This window comes from Cucurbita moschata, unplaced genomic scaffold (assembly GCF_002738365.1).
Source record: "Cucurbita moschata cultivar Rifu unplaced genomic scaffold, Cmos_1.0 Cmo_Scf00031, whole genome shotgun sequence".
Classification (NCBI taxonomy): domain Eukaryota; kingdom Viridiplantae; phylum Streptophyta; class Magnoliopsida; order Cucurbitales; family Cucurbitaceae; genus Cucurbita; species Cucurbita moschata.
In genome coordinates, this window is record NW_019268547.1 from 1,706,306 (window position 1) to 1,727,085 (window position 20,780).

Consider the following 20,780-nt stretch of genomic DNA (forward strand, 5'->3'; position numbering starts at 1 on the left):
TTTTTTTTTTTTTTTTTTTTTTTTTTTTTTTTTTTTTTTTTTTTTTTTTTTTTTTTTTTGGATATACTGTTATTTAAATATGACAATTGAACAACAAACAGATATTGAGTCTTCAGCGCAAACTGTTAGGATCGATACCAGTTGTTAGCTCTGATACCAATTGTTAGGATCGCTCAACAACGCACACAATTGATCAAGATGAACACGAAGAACAGGAGAGAGAAAATACAAGGAGGAATATTGGCTAAAAGTTTTATTATTGATGACTTCAGATATGTACAATACAGAGAATAAATAAAAGTACATTTTGAGAGCACTAGCTAGCGAGGTATATATATGGTTTCAATTTACTAAATATAGCTTCCAAAGATTGCAACCTACCCGATATAATCTAACAAATATATCTCTATCAAATCTTTCCAAATATCTACCATATATATCTGTAAGGATCACACAACAACACACACACTCAATCTAGATGAACACAGAAAACATGATAGAGAAAATGCAAGGAGAATATTGGCTAAAGGATTTGTATTGATAAGTCCAAGTATATACAGTAAGAGAGAATACAAGAATATAGAAAGTACATCTTCAAAGCTCTCGGATATATATATTGTTTAGCTTACTATATATAGTTTTACCAGATATAACCATCTACTATATATAACTATCTACTATATATAGCTTTACTAGATATAGCTTTTTACTATACATAGTTATTTACTATAAATGACAATTTACTTTATATGTCATTTACTAAATATAGCTTTACTATGTATAACCGTTGACTAAGCTATAAATAAGTATTAGGCTCGATAGCCTACAATTCTCCCACTTGGAGACGGATCTAGTCAACCAAAAATTTCATTCTCGAACGACCATGAGCATCTTCATGGCACCCATTGAGGCTTTGCACAACCACAATATTTCAACATCAACCCATTTTGTCAACATGTTTGTTGGATTCTTTGCACCCTCTATCTTCTCCAAACACATCACCATCTTTCACTAACCTGCGAGTGAAATGGAATTGACTTCTGTGTTTTGTCTTTAAATGATAGATCGAGTTCCTCACCAACTGTATGACACTTTGACTATCTCTATGAAGAATTTTTTCGTGCTGCTTCTTACCCAATTCTTCCAGATAGTCAGTCATCCATTTCGTCTCCTTTTCAGCTTCAGTTATTGCCACGTACTCAGCCTCAGTACAGCACATTTTTGAAGCCTAGACATCCCATCATCCATGGCTTGCTCCCACTTGGTTGTATCCTCCAACTGTAGGGCCTCATCAAGGGGCTCTGGTTCCTTTTCATCAGCAACAAATAGGGTAATGAAGGTACATACATATCTGGTACTCTGATAGTATTGGATGATCTTCTCAACACCGGTTCAGCTACCGCTGGTTCTTCTGCAACAATCTCAAAAGTTTTTTGAGTATCTGCTACAACATCACTAGGTGATTTTTTCCGCAACTCAAGCTCAACTCCCACTTGCTTCGTTGTCTTGGAACCTTGCTCCACATCTGGTTCCTCAGCAGTAGTCTCAGGAGTTTCATGAGTATCTGCTATAACATCACTTAGTGAGTTTCTCTGTAACTCAAGCTCAACTCTCACTTTCTTCAATTCTCTAGCAGTCCTTGTGAAGCTAACTCGTTTCTGCTTGCTCATAACATAGTTCTCACAACGACCCACATCAACAAATTTTAGACCTTCTAAAACTCCTTTCGTAGCCAGCATCTTCATTCCTTTCATGCTCATATGTCCAAGTCTATTGTGCCATAGACTTGAATTTGAAGCACTCTCAGCAACAGCAGCTATGTTCACACACCCTGCAGTGGTGTATAAGGTTCCAGATTTTGTGTCACGTGCTACCACCATAGCACCCTTCATAATCTTCCACGGACTCTTCCCTAACTTTGTTGCATAACCTGTGCTGTCCAACTGACCAATAGAGATCAGGTTCTTCTTGAAACTAGGAATATATCTAACAACCTTTAATGTCCACTGATTTCTTGTTAGAGTTTTTATGTAGACATCCCCTTTTCCTTTAATCTCCAAATCTTTGTTGTTGGCAAGATACATCTTCTCGAAATTTCTAGACTTGAAATTTGGAACAACTCTTTATTTGGAGACGAATGAAAAGATGCACCTGAATCCAAAATTCAGGATTCAATTGAACTGCCCACGCTAAGGATTAAAGCATCCTTACTGTCTTCTACTCAATGTATAGAATCATCATCATCTCCAAATTTGTGATTCTGCTTCCTCTTTGGTCTTGTACAATATGTCCGAAAGTGACCTTTTTCTCTACAATTCTAAGACGTTACGTTTGGTCTATTTGAAGATTTTTCTCGATTCTTTGATTTTGATCGCCCTTTGTTTGGGCCCTTCGGTTTACTTCTTCCCCATTGGTCAACATTGAGAGCACTACTAGATGAATTTCCAATTTGTCGTTTGCGAGTACTTTTGCTGAGAACTACATCTCGAATTTGATCAAACTTCAGTTTATTAGATACTCGGGAACTGTTGATTGAGGCAACAACAGTATCCCATGACTCGGGTAAAGATGACATCAAAATCAATGCTTTAATTTCATCATCAAAATTAATTTCCACCGAACTTAGTTGACTTACAATCATATTGAATTCATTAATATGATCAACAACAGATTCACCTTCAGACATCTGTAGATTGAACAATCTTCGTATCAAATACACCTTGTTCATAGCCGACAGTTTTTCATACATATTCGACAGCGCCTTCAACAGATGTAACGTTGTCTTCTCCTTGATGATGTTAAACGCCACACTTCTGGATAGCACCAAACGGATCAACCCTAATGTCTGTCGATCCTTGAGCTTCCACTGTTCCATGGTCATGGTATCCAGCATCACCCCCACCAAGGGTTCGTGAAGATTTTTCTAGTACAAATAATCTTCAATCTGCATCTTCCAGAAACTAAAATTAGATCCATCGAACTTCTCAATTCCAATCTTTAAGCTTTCCATCTTCACAGATTGTGGTGACTTCCGCCTAGCTCTAATACCAGTTGTTAGGATCGCACAACAACGCACACACTTGATCTAGATGAACACAAAAAATAGGATAGAGAAAATGCAAGGAGAATATTGGCTAAATGATTTGTATTGATGACTCCAAGTATGTACAGTAAGAGAGAATACAGAGAATATAGAAAGTACATTTTCAAAGCTCTGCTTGAGTGGATATATATATAGTTTAGCTTACTATATAACCATCTACTATATATAACTATCTATCATATATAGCTTTACTAAATATAGCTTTTTACTATACATAACTATTTACTATAAATGACAATTTACTTTATATGTTATTTATTAAATATAGTTTTACTATGTATAATCGTCGACTAAGTTATAAATAAGCATTAGGCTCCATAGCCTAACAATATCTCTATCCGATCTTTACGAAATATCTTCAAATACATCTCTACCAGATCTTTACGAAATATCTTCCAAATACATCACTACTAGATCTTTACGAAATATCTTCCAAATATATCACTACCATATCTAGGCACCAGGCTTCATATCCCAACAATCTGGAGACTGATTCAGTCAACCCTAACAATCTCCCAATTGGAGATTGATCTAGTCAACCCTAACAATCTCCCACTTGGAGACAGATCCAGTCAACCAAGAATTTCATTATCAATCTGTATCATACCACTTGAGGTTTTGCACAACCTCAATGTTTCAGCATCAACAAAAAATGCTTGCTGAATTCCTTGCACCCGTTATCTTCTCCAAACACATCACCATCTTCCATTAACTTCCATGTGGTATCACCTTCTGTGTTTTATTTTTTTGAATGACAGACCGGATTCCTCGTCAACTGCATGACACTCTAACTATCTACTTGAAGAATCTTCTCGCGCTGCTTCTTACCTAATTCTTCTAGATAGTCTGTCATCCATATCATCTCCTTTCCAGCTTCAGCTATTGCCACGTACTCAGCTCAACAGATGAAAGAGCAACGCATTTTTGAAGCCTAGACATCCCATCATCCGTAGCTTGCTCCCACTTAGTTGTATCTTCCAATTGTAGGGCCTCATCAAGGGGCTTTCATTCCCCTTCATCAGTCACCAACCGATAGTGTAAAGAGGGTACGTACCTATTTGAAATCTGATGGTTATGGATGATCTTTTCAACACCTGCTCAGGTATCACTTGCTCCTCTTCCGGTTCTTCTGCAACAGTCTCAGGAGTTTCTTGAGTATCAGCTACAACATCACTAGGTGAATTTTTCAGCAACTCAACCTCAACCTCAACTTCAACTTGCTTCACCTCTAATTCCTCAGCAAGAGTCTCAGGAGTTTCTTGAGTATCCGCTACAAAATCACTATGTGAATCTTTCAACAACTCAACCTCAACTCCCACTTGCTTCACCTCTGGTTTCTCAGCAACAGTCTCAGGAGTTTCTTGAGTATCTGCTACATCACTATGTGAATTGTTCTGCAACTCAACCTCAACTCCCACTTGCTTCGTTGTCCCGGTACTTTTTTTCAATTCTCTGACAGTCTTTGTGAAGCTAACTTGTTTTTGTTTGCTCATAACGCAGTTCACACAATGACTCATATCAACAGATTTTAGAGTTCCCAAACTCCTTCCAGCGTAACGCTCATATGTCCAATTCTATTATGCCATAGGCTTGAATTTGAAGTACTCTTAGCAACAACATCCATGTCCATACACCCTGTAGTGGTGTACAAAGTTCCAGATTTTGTGCCACGTGCTACCACCATAGCACCCTTCACAATCTTCCATGAACTCTTCTTAAACTTTGTTGCATAACCTGTACTATCCAACTGACCAATAAAGATCAGGTTCTCCTTAAGACTAGGAATATATCTAACATCCTTTAATGTCCACTGATTTTCTGCCAGAGTTTTTATGCAGACATCCCCTTTTCCTTCGATCTTCACATCTTTGTGGTCGGCAAGATACACCTTTTCGAAACTTCCAGACTTGAAATTTCGAAACAGCTCTTTATTTGGAGACGAATGAAAAGATGCACCTGAATCCAAAATCCAGGATTTAATCGAACTATCCACGCTGAGGATTAAAGCATCCCAATGTCTTCTGCTGAATTTACCGAATCATCATCATGTTCTGATTTGTAATTCTGTTTCCTCTTTGTACAATCTGCCGAAAATGACATTTTTCTCCACAACACCAACACTTTACATTTGGTTTGTTTGGAGATTTTCCTCGGTTCCTTCATTTTGATCGCCCATTGTTTGGGCCCTTTGATTTACTTCTTCCCCTTCAATCAACACTAAGAGCATTGCCTGGTGAATCTACGATTTTCCATTTGCGAATACTTTCGCTAAGAACTACATCTCGAATTTCATTAAACTTCAGTTTATCAGATCCTTGTGAACTACTGATCGTGGCAACAATAGTATCCCACGACTTAGGTAAAGATGACATCAAAATCAATGCCTTAACTTCATCTTTGAAATTAATATCCACCGAACTTAGTTGACTTGTAATCATATTGAATTCGTTTATATGATCAGCAACAGATCCACCTTCAGACATTTGTAGATTAAACAACCTTCACATCAAATACACCTTGATCATAGCCGACGGTTTTTGTACATATTCGACAGTGCCTTCAATAGATCTCACGTTGTCTTCTCCTTGATAATATTGAACGCCACGGTTTTGGACAGCGTCAACTGGATCAACCCTAAGGTCTGACGATTCTTGAGCTTCCATTGCTCCGTGGTCATAATATCCAGCTTCATCCCCAGCAGGGGTTTGTGAAGACCTTTATGGTACAGACAGTCTTCAATCTGTATCTTCCAAAAACTGAATTCGGATCCATCAAACTTTTCAATTCCAATATTTGAAATTTCCATCTTCACAGATCCTGGTGAATTTCGCCTCGCTCTGATACCAGTTGTTAGGATCATACTAGTTGTTAGCTCTGATACCAATTGTTAGGATCGCTCAACAACGCACACACTCAATTAAGATGAACACAAAGAACAGAAGAGAGAAAATACAATGAGGAGGCATGTACAACAAGATAGAATACGGAGAATGAAGAAAAATACATTTTGATAGCCCTGACTAATGGGATATATATATACTTTCAATTTACTAAATATATCTTTAAAAGATTTAAAACTACAAGATATAATCTAACAAATATATTTCTATCAAATATTTCCAAATATATCTCTACCAGATCTTTACTAAATATCTTCTAAATATATCTCTACTAGATCTTTACTAAATATCTTCCAAATATATTCTACCAGATCAGATCTAGGTATCAGGCTCCATGTCCCAACACAAACATTAGCCATAAATAATGGGGTTTTGGGATGTAGTTAGAAACGGATAGCCAAATCATAAAGTAATTGAAGAAATTGGAGGATATCCCCACAAGGGGCAAAAATTATGGCAAAAACTCCGAGGTTGGAGACGAGATCTTTAGCGAACCCCAAGGTATTAAGTTGGGTTTGGTTGTAGTTAAATTTTGTTTTTAGGAGTTTGGTGTATGTTCCAAACAAGTATGGTGAACCACACCCGATAATGATCCGAAAGGAGGTGAGCACCAAAAACCATCGTCGCTCACCAAGTTGTTTTACAAATTGCCTAACTTTCTGTTCCACAGTTGTCGTCCATGGTTACTAAAAATTGATTATTGATTAGGAATGACTGTTAAAATTGATTATTGATTAGGAATAAGAGAAGTCAGCGTTCAATGTGAATGAGAATGAGAATGAGAATGAGAATGAGAATGAAGAATGAGAATGAAGAATGAGGATTGAGGAATAAAGAATAAAGATCAAAGATCAAAGAGTGAAAATTGGGAATGAGATTTTGGGTCCCCAATTTGGTTCCCTAAAAAGGAAATTCAGTTCCACAGTTGATGTACCAAACATCTTACCTAAAGCAACGTAGGAAGAGTTTAGTGATGGAAAATGGTGTCCCAAGCTGAAATAAACAGCAACTTCCTATTCTACACCCTGTCAACAGTCAGCTTTCAGGTGAACTTAGCCAAGAAGGATAAAAATAAATAAGCCCCCTGTGAATGTTCCCCTTCCATAACATCATTTGCCGTTCCTAGTGTCATCGATGCATTTTCACCCTTCTAACATTCTATTTTCTTCACCTTCCATCTATATCTTTTTCGATATGTTCGTAACAATATAATTTATGACAAAAATTGTTTTGAAGGATAGATTCATGCGATCTCTTAACATTTATTGGGTTCATAACTCTCATTTATTCTAGTTGTAACCTTTTATTCATAACTCTTATTTATTTAGTTCATAACTACCACCTATTTGGTTCATCTCTCATTTATTTTGTTTATAAATTTTTTGATTCATCTTTCATTTTGATACATGAATCATCTTTATTCAGGTATGACATTAATGCTTCTATGCATATATTAAGGGTTGTCTAGGATGATTGAGATGTATTGAGTTTGAATGTCATTTTTGTCTTTGTTGAGTGACATTTGGGAGGAACTTTGTAGTGGGAGAGTGTGAGATATACACTTTGTAAACACTTTAATTATTGAGATTTGTCACCACTCGTGGATGTAAGGGAATTTTTTTTCTCCGAACAACATAAATTTTTGTGTCTCTTTGTTTAGTTTCTGTTTGTGGGTGTGTGAGCGCAATCAATTTTCCTTTCGCTTCCATTACAACAATTAGTATTAGAGCATTTTGATTGTGGTTTTTCGGTATTCTCAAAGATTTAACTTTATTGACCACGAGAGATGATTACACTTACCATCAATTATCGAAGACAAGTTTCTCATTGCAAACATGCTTATTTTGTTTGAAATCACTTTTGAAGAAGTTGCACATTGTTGATTCATTGAAAATGAAGATGCACATGGTTGTTGGTATACATTGTAACTTTATATTGTTTTAAGTTTCTTAATAATTCTATTTTTAAAATTCCTCTGGATATATACTTCTCATTTATTTCGAGAACATAAAAGGTGGAAACCAACCTCAAAGTAGATGGGTGATACTATTTAGCATTAGTTTTGTCATATATAATTTTTAGTTCTCCAGTCATGTTAATGAAAAAAATTACATCTTTCATGAAATTATATTGTTGTGAAGGACAAAGAAATAGAATGTTAGAGGGATGAAAATGAATGTATGACACCAGGAACTACAAATGATGTTATGGAAGGAGTGAGTTGTTGTTTGGGGTTTATTTATTTTTATCCATCTTGTCCAAGTTCACCGGAAAAGCTCATTGTTGACAGGGTGTAGGAGAGGAAGTTGCTGTTTGTTTCGGCTTGCAAAACCATTTTCCATCATTAAACTCTGCTTTTGTTACGTTAGGTAAGATGTTTGGTACATAAACTGTGGAACTGAATTTCCTTTATAGGGCACCAAATTGGGAACCAAAATCTCATTCCCAATTTTCATTCTCCATTCTCCATTCTCCATTCTCAGCCAACACTGACTCCTCTTATTCTTAATCAATAATCAAATTCTAGCGTCCATTAGCCCAATTGGTGACCATGGGCAACAACCGTGGAGGAGAAAGTTGGCTATTTGTGAAACAAGTCGTTGAAGGACGTTGGTTTTCAGTATTCACCTCTTTTCTAATCATGATCGGCTGTGGTTCACCTTATTTGTTCGGAACATACTCCAAACTCCTAAAAACAAAATTTGACTACAATCAAACCCAACTTAATACCTTGGGATTCGCTAAAGATCTCGGCTCCAACCTTGGAGTTTTTGCCGGGCTTTTCGCCGAGGTGGCTCCGCCGTGGATGCTTTTCCTTGTGGGGATATCCTCCAATTTCTTCAGCTACTTTATGATTTGGCTCTCTGTTTCTAACTACGTCTCGAAACCCCAATTATGGCTAATGTTTGTTTACATCTATATTACTTCTAATTCACAGAACTTCCCCAACACCGCTGTTATGGTCACCAGCGTTGGAAATTTTCCTGATCAACGCGGTATCATTTTGGGCCTTCTCAAGGGTTTCGTTGGCCTCGGTGGAGCCATCCTAACTCAAATTAATTTAGCAATTTACGGCAACCAAAATTCTATGGATCTTCTCCTCCTTCTTTCATGGCTACCCTCCATTGTATGTTCCTTGTGTTTTCTTCCAATTCGGACAATCAAAGCTCGAAAGCATCCACAGGAGCTCAAAGTGTTCTACCACTTGCTTTACGTTTCCATAGCGATAGCGGTGTTCCTCTTGTTTCTCACCATAACCCAGAGAAACATTGTTTTCTCTCAGGCTGGCTATGCCAGTGGCGTCGCGGTCATCGTCGTCTTAATCTGTCTGCCCCTTCTGATAGCTATTAAAGAAGAACTTTTTCTCTTCAAACTCGATAAACAAACTATGAATCCTTCTGTTCTTGTTTCGATTCCCCATGAACAACTTGAGGAAATTTCTTTGCCGAGTGTCTCAAATGTATGTAAGAAGCCCAAAAGAGGAGAAGATTTCAGCATTTTGCAAGCTCTTCTAAGCAAAGATATGGCTCTTATTTTCATAGCAACGGTTTCTGCATGTGGGTCGTCCGTTGCAGCCATTGACAATCTTGGGCAGATCGCCGAGTCACTTGAATATCCAAACCATTCCATAAGTATACTGGTTTCATGGATTTCTATATTCAATTTCTTTGGTCGGGTCTTCTCCGGTTTCATCTCTGAAACCCTTATGACCAAATACAAATTACCTCGCCCTTTCATGTTCGGTCTTACACAACTTTTCACCTGCACCGGCTTGCTCTCCATCGCTTTCCCTTATATAAATTCAGTCTATGTAGCTTCGTTGATCATTGGGTTTGGCCTTGGAGCCCAAACTCCGTTGATATTCGCCATAATCTCTGATCTTTTCGGCCTCAAACATTACTCGACACTGCTCAACTGTGGGCAACTGGCTGTCCCACTTGGATCTTACATAATGAACGTGGAAGTAATAGGGAGGTTTTACGATGCAGAAGCCACTAAAATTGGAAATGTGAAGAACGGGAAGGGCCTAACTTGCACGGGAACTCATTGCTTTAGTGAATCGTTCATGATTTTGGCTGCAGTGACTTTGTTTGGAGCGATGGCTTCGTTTGTGCTAGCTTATAGAACTCGAGACTTCTACAAAGGCGATGTATATAAGAAATACAGAGATGACATAGGGGTTACGCAGTCGAACGTGGAATTATATTCTGCCGATGATAGGAACAATGAACACAAAAAGATAACTGATGATCGAAGTAAATAAGAGAAACTGCTCAAGGTTTTGATTTTGTGTTGCAGATGTTTCATTCTTTTGTAAGGATTACTTGAATACGTGACCATTTATAAATATATTATCAAAGACAATTGCATGACTAGTAAAACAAATTGTGGAAACGGGAGAAGGGAGTTTGAAATTTAATGTTTTTGAAAGATTTAGTGGTTCTGCCTTTTTATTTCTTACCATTGACTGACGTACTTAACATTGAGATATAGAAGATACAAACACTCCTAACTTGGAATGAAAATCGACTCGATAATTTCTATAATTTAAAAAACAATAGTTGATCAAATAGATTTTGATATAATTCAACAAAAATTTATAAAAAGAAGACACGTAGAAATCATTAACAAACATATAGAAAACAAAGTATATATTCAAAACATACAAATCTTATGCATGACTTAGATCTATGTTCTACCCTTACTCTTTTCTTGAACTTTAAATTAAAAATTGCAAGAGGACTGACAAATAGATAAGGAAAAGTAAGATGAATCTTTATGAATCTTTTTTTTTTCTTGCAAACTTTAAAACAATAAAACATTTTTTTTTTAAAAAAAATATAAACCAATACATTTACCATTTTAGATTTAATTAAAAAACTAGCATGGAAAACAAAATACAAACTAAGTACCAAAAATCCTCCTTGGTGGCGGCATGACTCCCAAAAATTTTCCAGGTGGACCAATAAATCAACTATCACCTAGGTAATATCTTGGGAGCATAAATAAACTCAATAAGTAATCTACTCATTGCATCCATGACTTAGTTAGTTATCATTGGTTTTCGTCTCGAGTCCAGGAAGTTCAAACCTAGTACAACTATCTAAGCTTTTGGGAGTTCCTAAAGTACCTAAGGTAGTTTTCCTGCATGTCATAAACCAAAATGTGGTTTAGAGGAAGTTCACATAACCTGGTGCCGTAGGATCTCCTGAATGGCTTAATTGAGCTTTCGAGTGAACATCTTTCTTAACTAGCTTACATTGTCTAAGAAGTAAATTATCGATTTCAATAGGAGCAACCTCACCAAACATAATAACATGAAAGGTGATATGGTATCATGAATCTTGAACATCATTCATGCAAAGGTTAGCTGGTAACCCTCCACAAACCTTAACGTCCTGCTAAAATGGTGGAAAGACCTCGTGTGTAGACAAACTACTGAGTCTATTTAGAGACTCTTAACCATTTTCACACATGATAAGAGCATTAGCATGAAACAACCTCAATGCACTACTATATGACTAAAGGGTATTTTTAGGTCTATTTATGTCCCTAAGAGCATTAATAATTTCCTAGAGGGAATATAAAGTGATCTTGGCTCTAGTGATATCATTCACCACTACTAATAGGCATGATAAGCGATCCACGTCCTCCTAAATGCTATAATTGTAAACTAGGTATTTAAGGGCATCTTAACGGTTTATAACTTACATTCTTGTTTTAAGGATTTTCTGGACTAATTCATGGGGTTAATCATAATCTAGGAGCACTAAAGTTCAGCTCTTTAAGCAATACTCATGATCCATGGGTTCTCGATTCACTGGAAATGTCCTAACATGATAATTGTGACATAACTCTAACTGAAAATTGAATTTCACGTTTCGCCAAGAGAGGGAGAGAGTTTTTCCGACGAGCCACGTGTCCGCTGGCGATAGAAGAAACGTGTCTGGACCAAAGAGGGACACAAGTCAAGTTTTGGGTGGAGCCACGATTCGTACGCAACATGGAGCAATGCAGCTTCGTCCTTTCCGTGACAGCCTGACCCAACCCACAAACTCGAGTACTAATCCACGACACAGCGAAGCAGCCGACCCGCCGTCCAACATGAACCACCATCAGAAACCCAGTCGTGATTCGCGACTGCAGATTTCTGCCCGCGCATAGCACTCGCGCGTGAGATCTGCAACTGGAATCCTCCTGGGTGCGTGGGGCGCGTGACAGGTTTGTGTAAGCTCCTTTTTAGCCCGTTCGACTTCTTTTTGTTCGATTTTTATCCCGATTCTAATTCTTACCATATTTTTATATGTATTGGGACCTAATTCGAAAAAATCGATATTTTTGGACATGCTATTTGTGTAGAAATGCTAAATGAAGGGTATCTGTCAATTATCTAAGTCACCGTACCGATTTTTAGGAAGCAATACTTGTAGGGAACGCTTGGAATACATGCATGCTAGTGAATTTACCTTAGATGGTAACTTTCCATGAATGAATTGAAGTAATGTGATTATATTGATTTTGGTTGTAATATGTGAAGCATTATGAGAATGGTCAGAGTGTTGCACTTATGCTTTAAACTTCCGCTAGATATATATATATATGTGTGTGTGTGTTTAATTCATGCTGAAAGAGATGAGAATTTGTGAACTCTGTGGCAAGTTTTTAAGCTTAGGATGCGAATAGAGCCTACGAGTAGGTAGTATAATTTTTATACTCATCCCTATTTTTCTATCTTTTTCAAGTGTTTGCTTGCAACTGATCGAGGTGAAAGAGCGTTCGAGAGCTGTCCGGTCACAAAGAGGGTCATTCAGATTGATAAATTAATATTCGAGAACTTTCTTACTCACACAGAATGAGATATTAATTAGAAATAAAATGTGATTAAGGAAAATTGATAGATGAAATATTTATTAAAAAGTAGAAGGGACTAACCTACAAATGAATGAATGTCTTATTTTGGTGAGAGCATGTAGTTATGCTTTGGGTTATTTTAGGGTAACAAAAGGACGATGGTTATGTTGAGATGAGGTAGTTTGAGTCTCGGTTCTTGTCCATTAAAATTTAGCAATGCGCACCAAAGTATTGAACTGAATTGGTTTTAAAAGAGTGAGGCACTGAATTGCTTGGCACCAAGAAAAGATATGGGCAACAAGGGAGGATCAGAAGCTTGGGCTTTCATCAAACAAGTGGTAGCAGGACGATGGTTTAGTGTATTCGCGGGACTGATAATGATGATCGGCAACGGCACCACTTACGTGTTTCCAACATATTCCAAAGTCATAAAAACCCAATTTGATTACAGCCAAACCCAAATTAACACATTGGGATTCGCCAAAGATCTCGGGTCGAACATCGGAATTATCGCGGGGCTTCTGGCGGAGGTGACTCCGACGTGGGTTCTCTTCATAATTGGGGCATTTCAAAACTTCACCGGCTTCTTCTTGATTTGGCTCTCCATAACTGCCCGGATCGCCAAGCCAAAATTCTGGCAAATGTTCATTCTGGTTTGCTTCGCTACTAATTCTTCAAATTGGGCCAACACTGCGATTATGGTGACGAGCGTGAGAAACTTCCCCGACCGACGAGGGATCATTTTGGGTCTTCTTAAAGGGTATGTGGGTATTGGAGGTGCCATCATAAGCCAACTTTATTTAGCCATTTACGGCCACAATGATCCATCCAATCTGGTTCTTCTTTTCGCATGGCTCCCCTCTCTCCTAATCCTCATCCTTTTCCCCTCAATTCGACCAATCCGTATCCGTAAGCATCCCGATGAACTCAAAGTGTTTTACCAGTTACTTTACGTCTCAATTCTTTTGGCCATTTTCATCTTGTTTTTAACCATTGCACAAAAACAAGTGGTTTTCTCTCAAGCTGGGTACGTAGGTGGCGCATCCTTTGTGGTTTGCTTACTATGCGTACCCATTTTAATCGCATGTAGAGAAGAGTTGTTGCTCTACAAACTCAACAAACAAACCGCTGCTCCTTCTGTCGCACTCTCCATGCTTCACCAAAACCCTCCCACCCTCCCTACCTCTGCCGACTCGGAAATCCCCGAGATTTCGCCCTCGTGTTGCCCAAACATATGGAACAAGCCTGAAAGAGGGGAGGATTTCACCATCTTGCAAGCCGTGTTCAGCAAAGATATGGCTCTTATTTGCTTAGCTACATTTTCTGGATGTGGCTCCTCTCTAGCCGCTATAGATAATCTAGGTCAAGTTGGGGAATCACTTGGCTACTCACAACGAGCCATAGGCATCCTTGTTTCATGGGTTTCCATATTCAATTTCTTCGGCCGAGTTTTCTCTGGCTTCATCTCAGAAACCCTCATGACCAAATACAAGTTACCTCGTCCTCTAACCTTTGCTTTTGCCTTTCTCATCACTTGCGTTGGCCAGCTTTTCATCGCCTACCCTTTCCCAGGCTCCCTCTACTTAGCTGCCATAATTATTGGGTTTGGATTTGGAGCTCAAAATCCAATGCTATTTGCCGTAATATCTGAGATGTTTGGTCTTAAACGTTACTCCACGCTCTTCAATTGTGGGCAATTGGCAGCCCCATTTGGGTCTTACATACTCAACGTGGATGTTGTCGGGAAGCTGTACGATATGGAAGCTTTACGTGAACGTAAGCAGATTGCGGGGAAGGGGTTAACTTGCACTGGAGCTCATTGCTTTGGTGGGTCTTTCACAGTATTGGCTGCAGCCACATTGTTTGGAGCCGTGGTTATGTTTGTGTTGGCTTACCGGACTCGAGAATTCTACAAAAGGGATGTGTATAAGAACTTTAACGAGGAGATATGGATTCCACAAACCGAAATGGAGTTCTATCGCTTGGATAACAAGAAGAACATTGAGGATTAAATTCAAACCATCAATCTTTCAAACCTCCCATGCCCACTCAATTTGAGGACACCCTTAGGGTCCTTTCGAGAGGGAAGATTCAAATCTTTGTAATCCCTAAATTTTTTAAAATTTCATTTTAATATGATTATCCATTTCATTATTAAATGTTGACCAAATATTTGTCTTTTTCTATATTATTCCAAAATATATATAAATATCTAAAACTTCTTAGATAAACTTCTAAATAGTGAGCTCATGCTCTAACTAATCTTCTTAAATTAGTGATGATGTTTTAAGATAAAACTAGCTAACTAATCTTCTTAAATTAGTGATGATGTTTTAAGATAAAACTTTCTGAGAAGATTTTTTGATGTTCAGAACCTTAAGTATAGAAAATTGATTGTTCATACATCATACAATGATGATTCATAAACTAGTAGACGTATTTTAAAAACCTTGAGGTGAATTTGGAATAGAAAAGCAAAATAAGGACAATATTAGCTAGCGGTGGGTTTGGACTATTACATTTAAAGGGATAATTCTTTTAAGAAAATCGAAGGGAAATAACTTTCGGAAAGCCAAGTTTTTCATAGTTATTTGAGCCAAGTTTTTCATAGTTAATTAAATGGTATGAACTTAATTTTTACAACTTTGATGGAGAACAAAGTTAAAATGAGTTAGGTGGAAAACATATGAAAATGGGAAGAACTTAACTTTAATGAGATGCTAAAGAACAGAACGTGATATGTGCTAGTATCATATGTCATTCTCATTCTCATTTCGTTACATATCATACATATTTCTAGCGGGGTTATATATCATGCAATTTACCGTATTTCATGTCATGCAATTCATTCAATCACATTCCCATACTCATACAACAAGCCATAATCGTACACGGGTCACACATTGTCACATGCATTCATATCACATCCAATAAGCAGCATAAATAACATACATTCACGTTCACATGATTTCGTACTTAAGCACATTAAGCTAGCATACAATTTAATGGCACGTGCATAACCACGAGCACATGCCAACATACAGCAATTAATGCGTAACCTACAACGGGTGAGCCACTTACTTGGTAGGCCTTAGCCGAAGTACTCCCTAGAATATAACATAAGCTCCTAACTCCTCGTGGATGTTCTACGCTTCCGTTGGTAGTTGGTTCCTATTGGTTCATGAGTTACTTCTGTTAGTATTCCACAAATAATAATAAATTCTCAACTGGAATTTGTGAAATATGACCTTAAAATGTTCCCTTTTACCTTAAACAGGGCCGAAACCAGGTCCGGGAGGGTCGGAACGGTGTCAAACGGGCTGGAAACAGGTTTCCCGAACCGAATAAGCTGCAGGAGCCGAGGAGCCGCCGCCGAGCCAATGAAGCCGCCTGAGCCGAGAGGAGTCGCGCTGCAGACGTGACGCGTGGCACAATCAGAGAGCGACGCGTGTGCAGGCGTCTCAGGTTGAGGCGCGGGTTAACGGGTCGCTCGGGGGTCTCGAGCCGAACGCGAGTGACGGGCCACGCGGTGATGGGCCGGATTGCAGGTGACGAGCCGCGGGGTGATGGGTCGGCTCGCGGGTGAAGGCCGGGTGTTTGGGCTGCGGGTAACGTGGGTTCTGGGCTGACCGAAGGGATGGGGTTCGGTCCGGGTTTCCGGATCTGGATCTCGGGTCGGACTTCGTCCTCTTCGCCCGACTGCCTGCGCGATTTTCCGGCGATCTCTCTCTCTCCTCGACAACGTCGTCCCGACATCCTTTTTCCCCCTTTTTTCCCCCGTTCCCGAGCTTATCCTTCACCCTAACCCCGTTTTTGGTACAGATTTCGTTGGTAAGGGCCTTGCACTCCCGGATCTGGAGAAGCTCGAAAGTCCGCCGTTCTGTCTTCCTTGCCGACGGTGTTCATCGTACGAGATTCGTCTAAAACCTACTCCTGATGTGTGTAAAGGGTTCTGGGATTACTTTTGTGGTGTGAAATGGGGCTTTTCGACGTCGATTCGTACGGTTCAGCTTCGCCGGAGTTCCTTCGATTTTCGGTTCTCTCTCCTTTTTCCTCACCGTTTTTGTTTCTTTGCAGGTTCTTTCAAGGTTGCTGAAGATCGGGGACGTGATTTGTGGCATCCCAGCCCTCGGCCACCCTTTGTGGGTCGTGTGCGAGTGAAAACTCCGACATTCGCCGAAGTTTTCGACTCTGCCAACGACCATCATTTTTTTTTTCCGGTTCCGTTACATTTAAATTTTGAAATCCCATTTATTAGTGTTTTAACTAAAATCAAAGTTTCTAGCTTAACAAAAATCTTCTTATATAGCTTAGAACATTTAGTTCCCATCATGGAAGAATGTAGTCTTTTGACACGTATTCTTCTAACATGCAAATCAATCTACTGAATTTAGCATTCTAATTATGCACTCAAGCTATTTAAAATGATCATACTTCCCCTATCATGTACGCTTGATAGTGAAGGTGGTAAAGCGTACACTTTTTCTAGCTTTACCACCTTCACTATCAAGCGTACATGATGTATTTCATGTGTCCATGTTAAGGAAATATATTGCAGACCCTACGCACGTAATAGACTACAAACCTCTCCAAATCGAGGAAGATTTAAGTTATCAGGAGAAACCGATTAAAATCCTAGCTCGAGAAGTGAAAGCCTTACGTAATAGATGTTAGGGTCGCACAACAACGCACACACTCAATCTAGATGAACACAAAGAACAGGATAGAGAAAATTGCAAGGAGAACTCTAGCTAAAAGAATTTGTATTGATGAATATGTATAAGAGAGAATACAGAGAATAGAAAAAGTACATTTTCAAAACTCTACGGGACGGGATATATATATAGTTCAGTTTACCATATATAGCTTTACCAGATTTAACCATCTACTATATATAGCTATTTACTATATATAGCTTTACCAGATTTAACCATATACTATATATAACTATTTATCATATATAGCTTTACCGGATATAGCTTTACCAAATATAGCTTTACCGCATATAGCCGTTGACTAAGCTATAAATAATAGAGCAGACTTCATAACCTAACAATTCTTCCACTTGGAGACTGATCCAGTCAACCAAGAATTTCATTCTCAAACGATCACTCCACTATACCAATTTAGGCTTTGATAACCTTAATTTTCCAACATCAACACATTTTGTCAACATGTCTGCTGGATTCTTTGACCCTCTATCTTCTCCAAACACATATCGCTTTCTTCCACTAACCTGCGAGTGAAATGGTATCGCCTTCTAATGTGTTTTGTCCTTCAATGATAGACTGGGTTTTTCACCAACTTTATGGCACTCTGACTATCTGTATAAAGGATCTTCTTGCACTGCTTCCTGCCTAATTCTTCTAGATAGTCTGTCATATCATCTCCTTTCCAGCTTCAGCTATTGCCACGTACTCGGCTTCAGTAGATGAAAGGGCAACGCATTTCTGAAGCTTGGACATCCAACTCACTGCTGTTCCATCTATAGTGTAGATATATCCATATGTGCTCTTGCTAGAGTCTACATCTCCACTCAGATCAACATCCACAAAACCTTGCAGAACTACTTTGCCATTTGCCATAACAAAGTGAAGTATTGGATGTACCTCTCAGATATCTCAGAAGCCACTTCACAGCTTCCCAATGTTCTTTCCCTAGATTTCCCATGTACTTGCTAACAACTCCCACTGCATGTGTTATGTCAAGTCTAGTGCAGACCATAGCATACATCAAACTCCCAACTGCGGAAGCGTACGGAACTGATGCCATGTGCTCACGTTCCTCAACTGTCTTGGGAGATTGCCCTTTTGACAATTTAATATGATTTGCCAAGGGGGTAATCCTAGGTTTAGCGTCATTCATCTTGAATTTGGACAAAACCTTCTCAATGTACTGCTCTTGGGATAGATTTAATGTGCCAGTAGATCTATCTCGAGAAATCCTCATCCCAAGAATTTGCTTCGCTGCACCCAAATCTTTCATCTCAAATACTGAAGACAAGCTTGCCTTCAAGTGGTTTATCTCCCTCATACATGATCCAGCAATTAGTATATCATCCACATACAGGAGTAGAAACACATAAGAATCAGTGTATTTCTTGAGGTAGCAACACTGATCCTTTTCACTCCTGTGGAAACCACTCTTGCACATGAAGAAGTCAAACTTCTTGTACCATTGTCTCGGTGCTTGTTTCAATCCATACAAGCTCTTATTGAGCTTACACACCATGTGCTCCTTGCTTGGAGCTGTAAACCCTTCTGGTTGTTGCGTATAGATCTCCTCATCTAGATCTCCATGTAAAAACGCCGTTTTTACATCCATTTACTCAAGGTGTAAATTCTCCGATGCAACAATACTCAGCAGAATTCGGATAGTAGCTAATTTCACAATTGGAGAAAAGATCTCAGCATAATCAATGTCTTTTCTTTGTGAATATCCTTTAGCTACTAACCGAGCCTTAAACCTTCTTCTGCCATCTGGTTCAACCTTGATTCTGAACACCCATTTGTTCAACAGAGCTCTCTTTCCTGTAGGCAACTCATTCAGCACCCACGTATTATTCTTTTCAAGTGAGCTCATCAAAGGACTCTAGTTCTCCTTCGTTAGTCAGCAACAGATAATGTAATGAGGCTGAATATCTATCTGGTGCTCTGATAGTTCTGGATGATCTCCACCTTCACTTGCTCAGGTGTAACTTGCTCCACTTCTGGTTCTTCAGCAATAGGATTAGGAGTTTCTTGAGCTTCTGTTGTAACATCACTGCGTGAATTTTCCTACCACTCAAGTTTAACTCCCACTTGCTTCGTAGTCTCAGAGTTTATCTTCTCTCTGTTCTTGTACATGACATTTTCATCAAAGGTCACATCGCAATGTCTTAGGATTTTCATATTTTTCTCATCCCAAAACCTGTACCCGAACATGTCAGAGCCATAGCCTATGAAGTAGCATTTCACAGCCTTAGCTCAAGTTTATCTCTCTTCTCTGGATCAACATGAACATATGCAGTACAACCAAAAGTTCTCAAGTGAGAGTACTTGAGTTCTTTTCCTATCCATACTTCTTCGAGAAATTTGAACTTCAAGGGCACTGACGGCTCTCTATTAATCAAATATGCTACTGTGTTCACAGCATCAGCCCAGAATGTCTTTGGTAGTCCAGAATGAATCCTCATGCTTCTTGCTCGCTCATTCAATGTTCTGTTCATCTTTCTGCAATACCATTTTGTCTTGCCCTACCGGAAATTTTTCTTATTAATCTAATTCCTTCAGCTGCAAAAAATGTTATAAACTTCGATTTGTTGTACTCTCCTCCATTGTCAGACCTCAGGCATTTGATCTTCAAGCCGGTCTGATTTTCAACTTCAGATTTCCACTTCTTGAAGGTGGTAAACACATCTGACTTGTGTTTCAGAAAGTAAATCCATACCTTCCTGCTGAAGTCATCGATGAAGGTGACGTAGTACCTTGATCCACCAAGTGATGAAACTGGAGATGGTCCCCGACGTCTATATGGATCATTTCCAACCGCACTTTCTTCGGTTCCCCGGCAGCCTTTGTGAAACTAAGACGTTTCTGTTTGCCCATAACACAGCTCTCACAAAGACCCATATCAACAGATTTTAAGCCTTCTAAAGCTCCTTTCGCAGTCAGCATCTTCATTCCTTTGATGCTCATATGTCTAAGTCTATTGTGCCATAGACTTGAATTGGAAGCACTCTTAGCAACAGCAGTCATGTTTATACACTCTACAGTAGTGTATAAGGTTCCGGATTTTGTGCCACGTGCAACAACCATGGTGCCCTTCAAAATCTTCCACGAACTTTTTCCAAACTCTGTTGCATAGCCTGTGCTATCCAACTAACCAATAGAGATCAGGTTCTTCTTGAGACCAGGAATGTTTCTGACATCTTGTAATGTCCACTG

At 38.9% G+C, this 20,780-nt stretch overlaps 2 protein-coding genes across 2 annotated transcripts; both read left to right on the forward strand.

Annotated features, from left to right (window-relative positions):
- The first annotated feature begins 8,554 nt into the window (after nt 1–8,554).
- On the forward strand, nt 8,555–10,267 carry LOC111464774. Its single transcript, XM_023109005.1, has one exon. It carries the CDS (start codon nt 8,555–8,557, stop codon nt 10,265–10,267), a length of 1,713 nt encoding a protein of 570 aa, XP_022964773.1.
- Nucleotides 10,268–13,145: 2,878 nt separating this feature from the next.
- Nucleotides 13,146–14,867, forward strand: LOC111464775 (protein NUCLEAR FUSION DEFECTIVE 4-like). The gene has a single exon (XM_023109006.1). The coding sequence runs from the start codon at nt 13,146–13,148 to the stop codon at nt 14,865–14,867; it is 1,722 nt and encodes a 573-aa protein (XP_022964774.1).
- Nucleotides 14,868–20,780: the final 5,913 nt, after the last annotated feature.

Bases quoted from the DNA above. Each gene is read 5' to 3' on its own strand.
- LOC111464775 (XM_023109006.1), top strand. From the start codon at position 13,146: ATGGGCAACAAGGGAGGATCAGAAGCTTGGGCTTTCATCAAACAAGTG.
- LOC111464774 (XM_023109005.1), top strand. From the start codon at position 8,555: ATGGGCAACAACCGTGGAGGAGAAAGTTGGCTATTTGTGAAACAAGTC.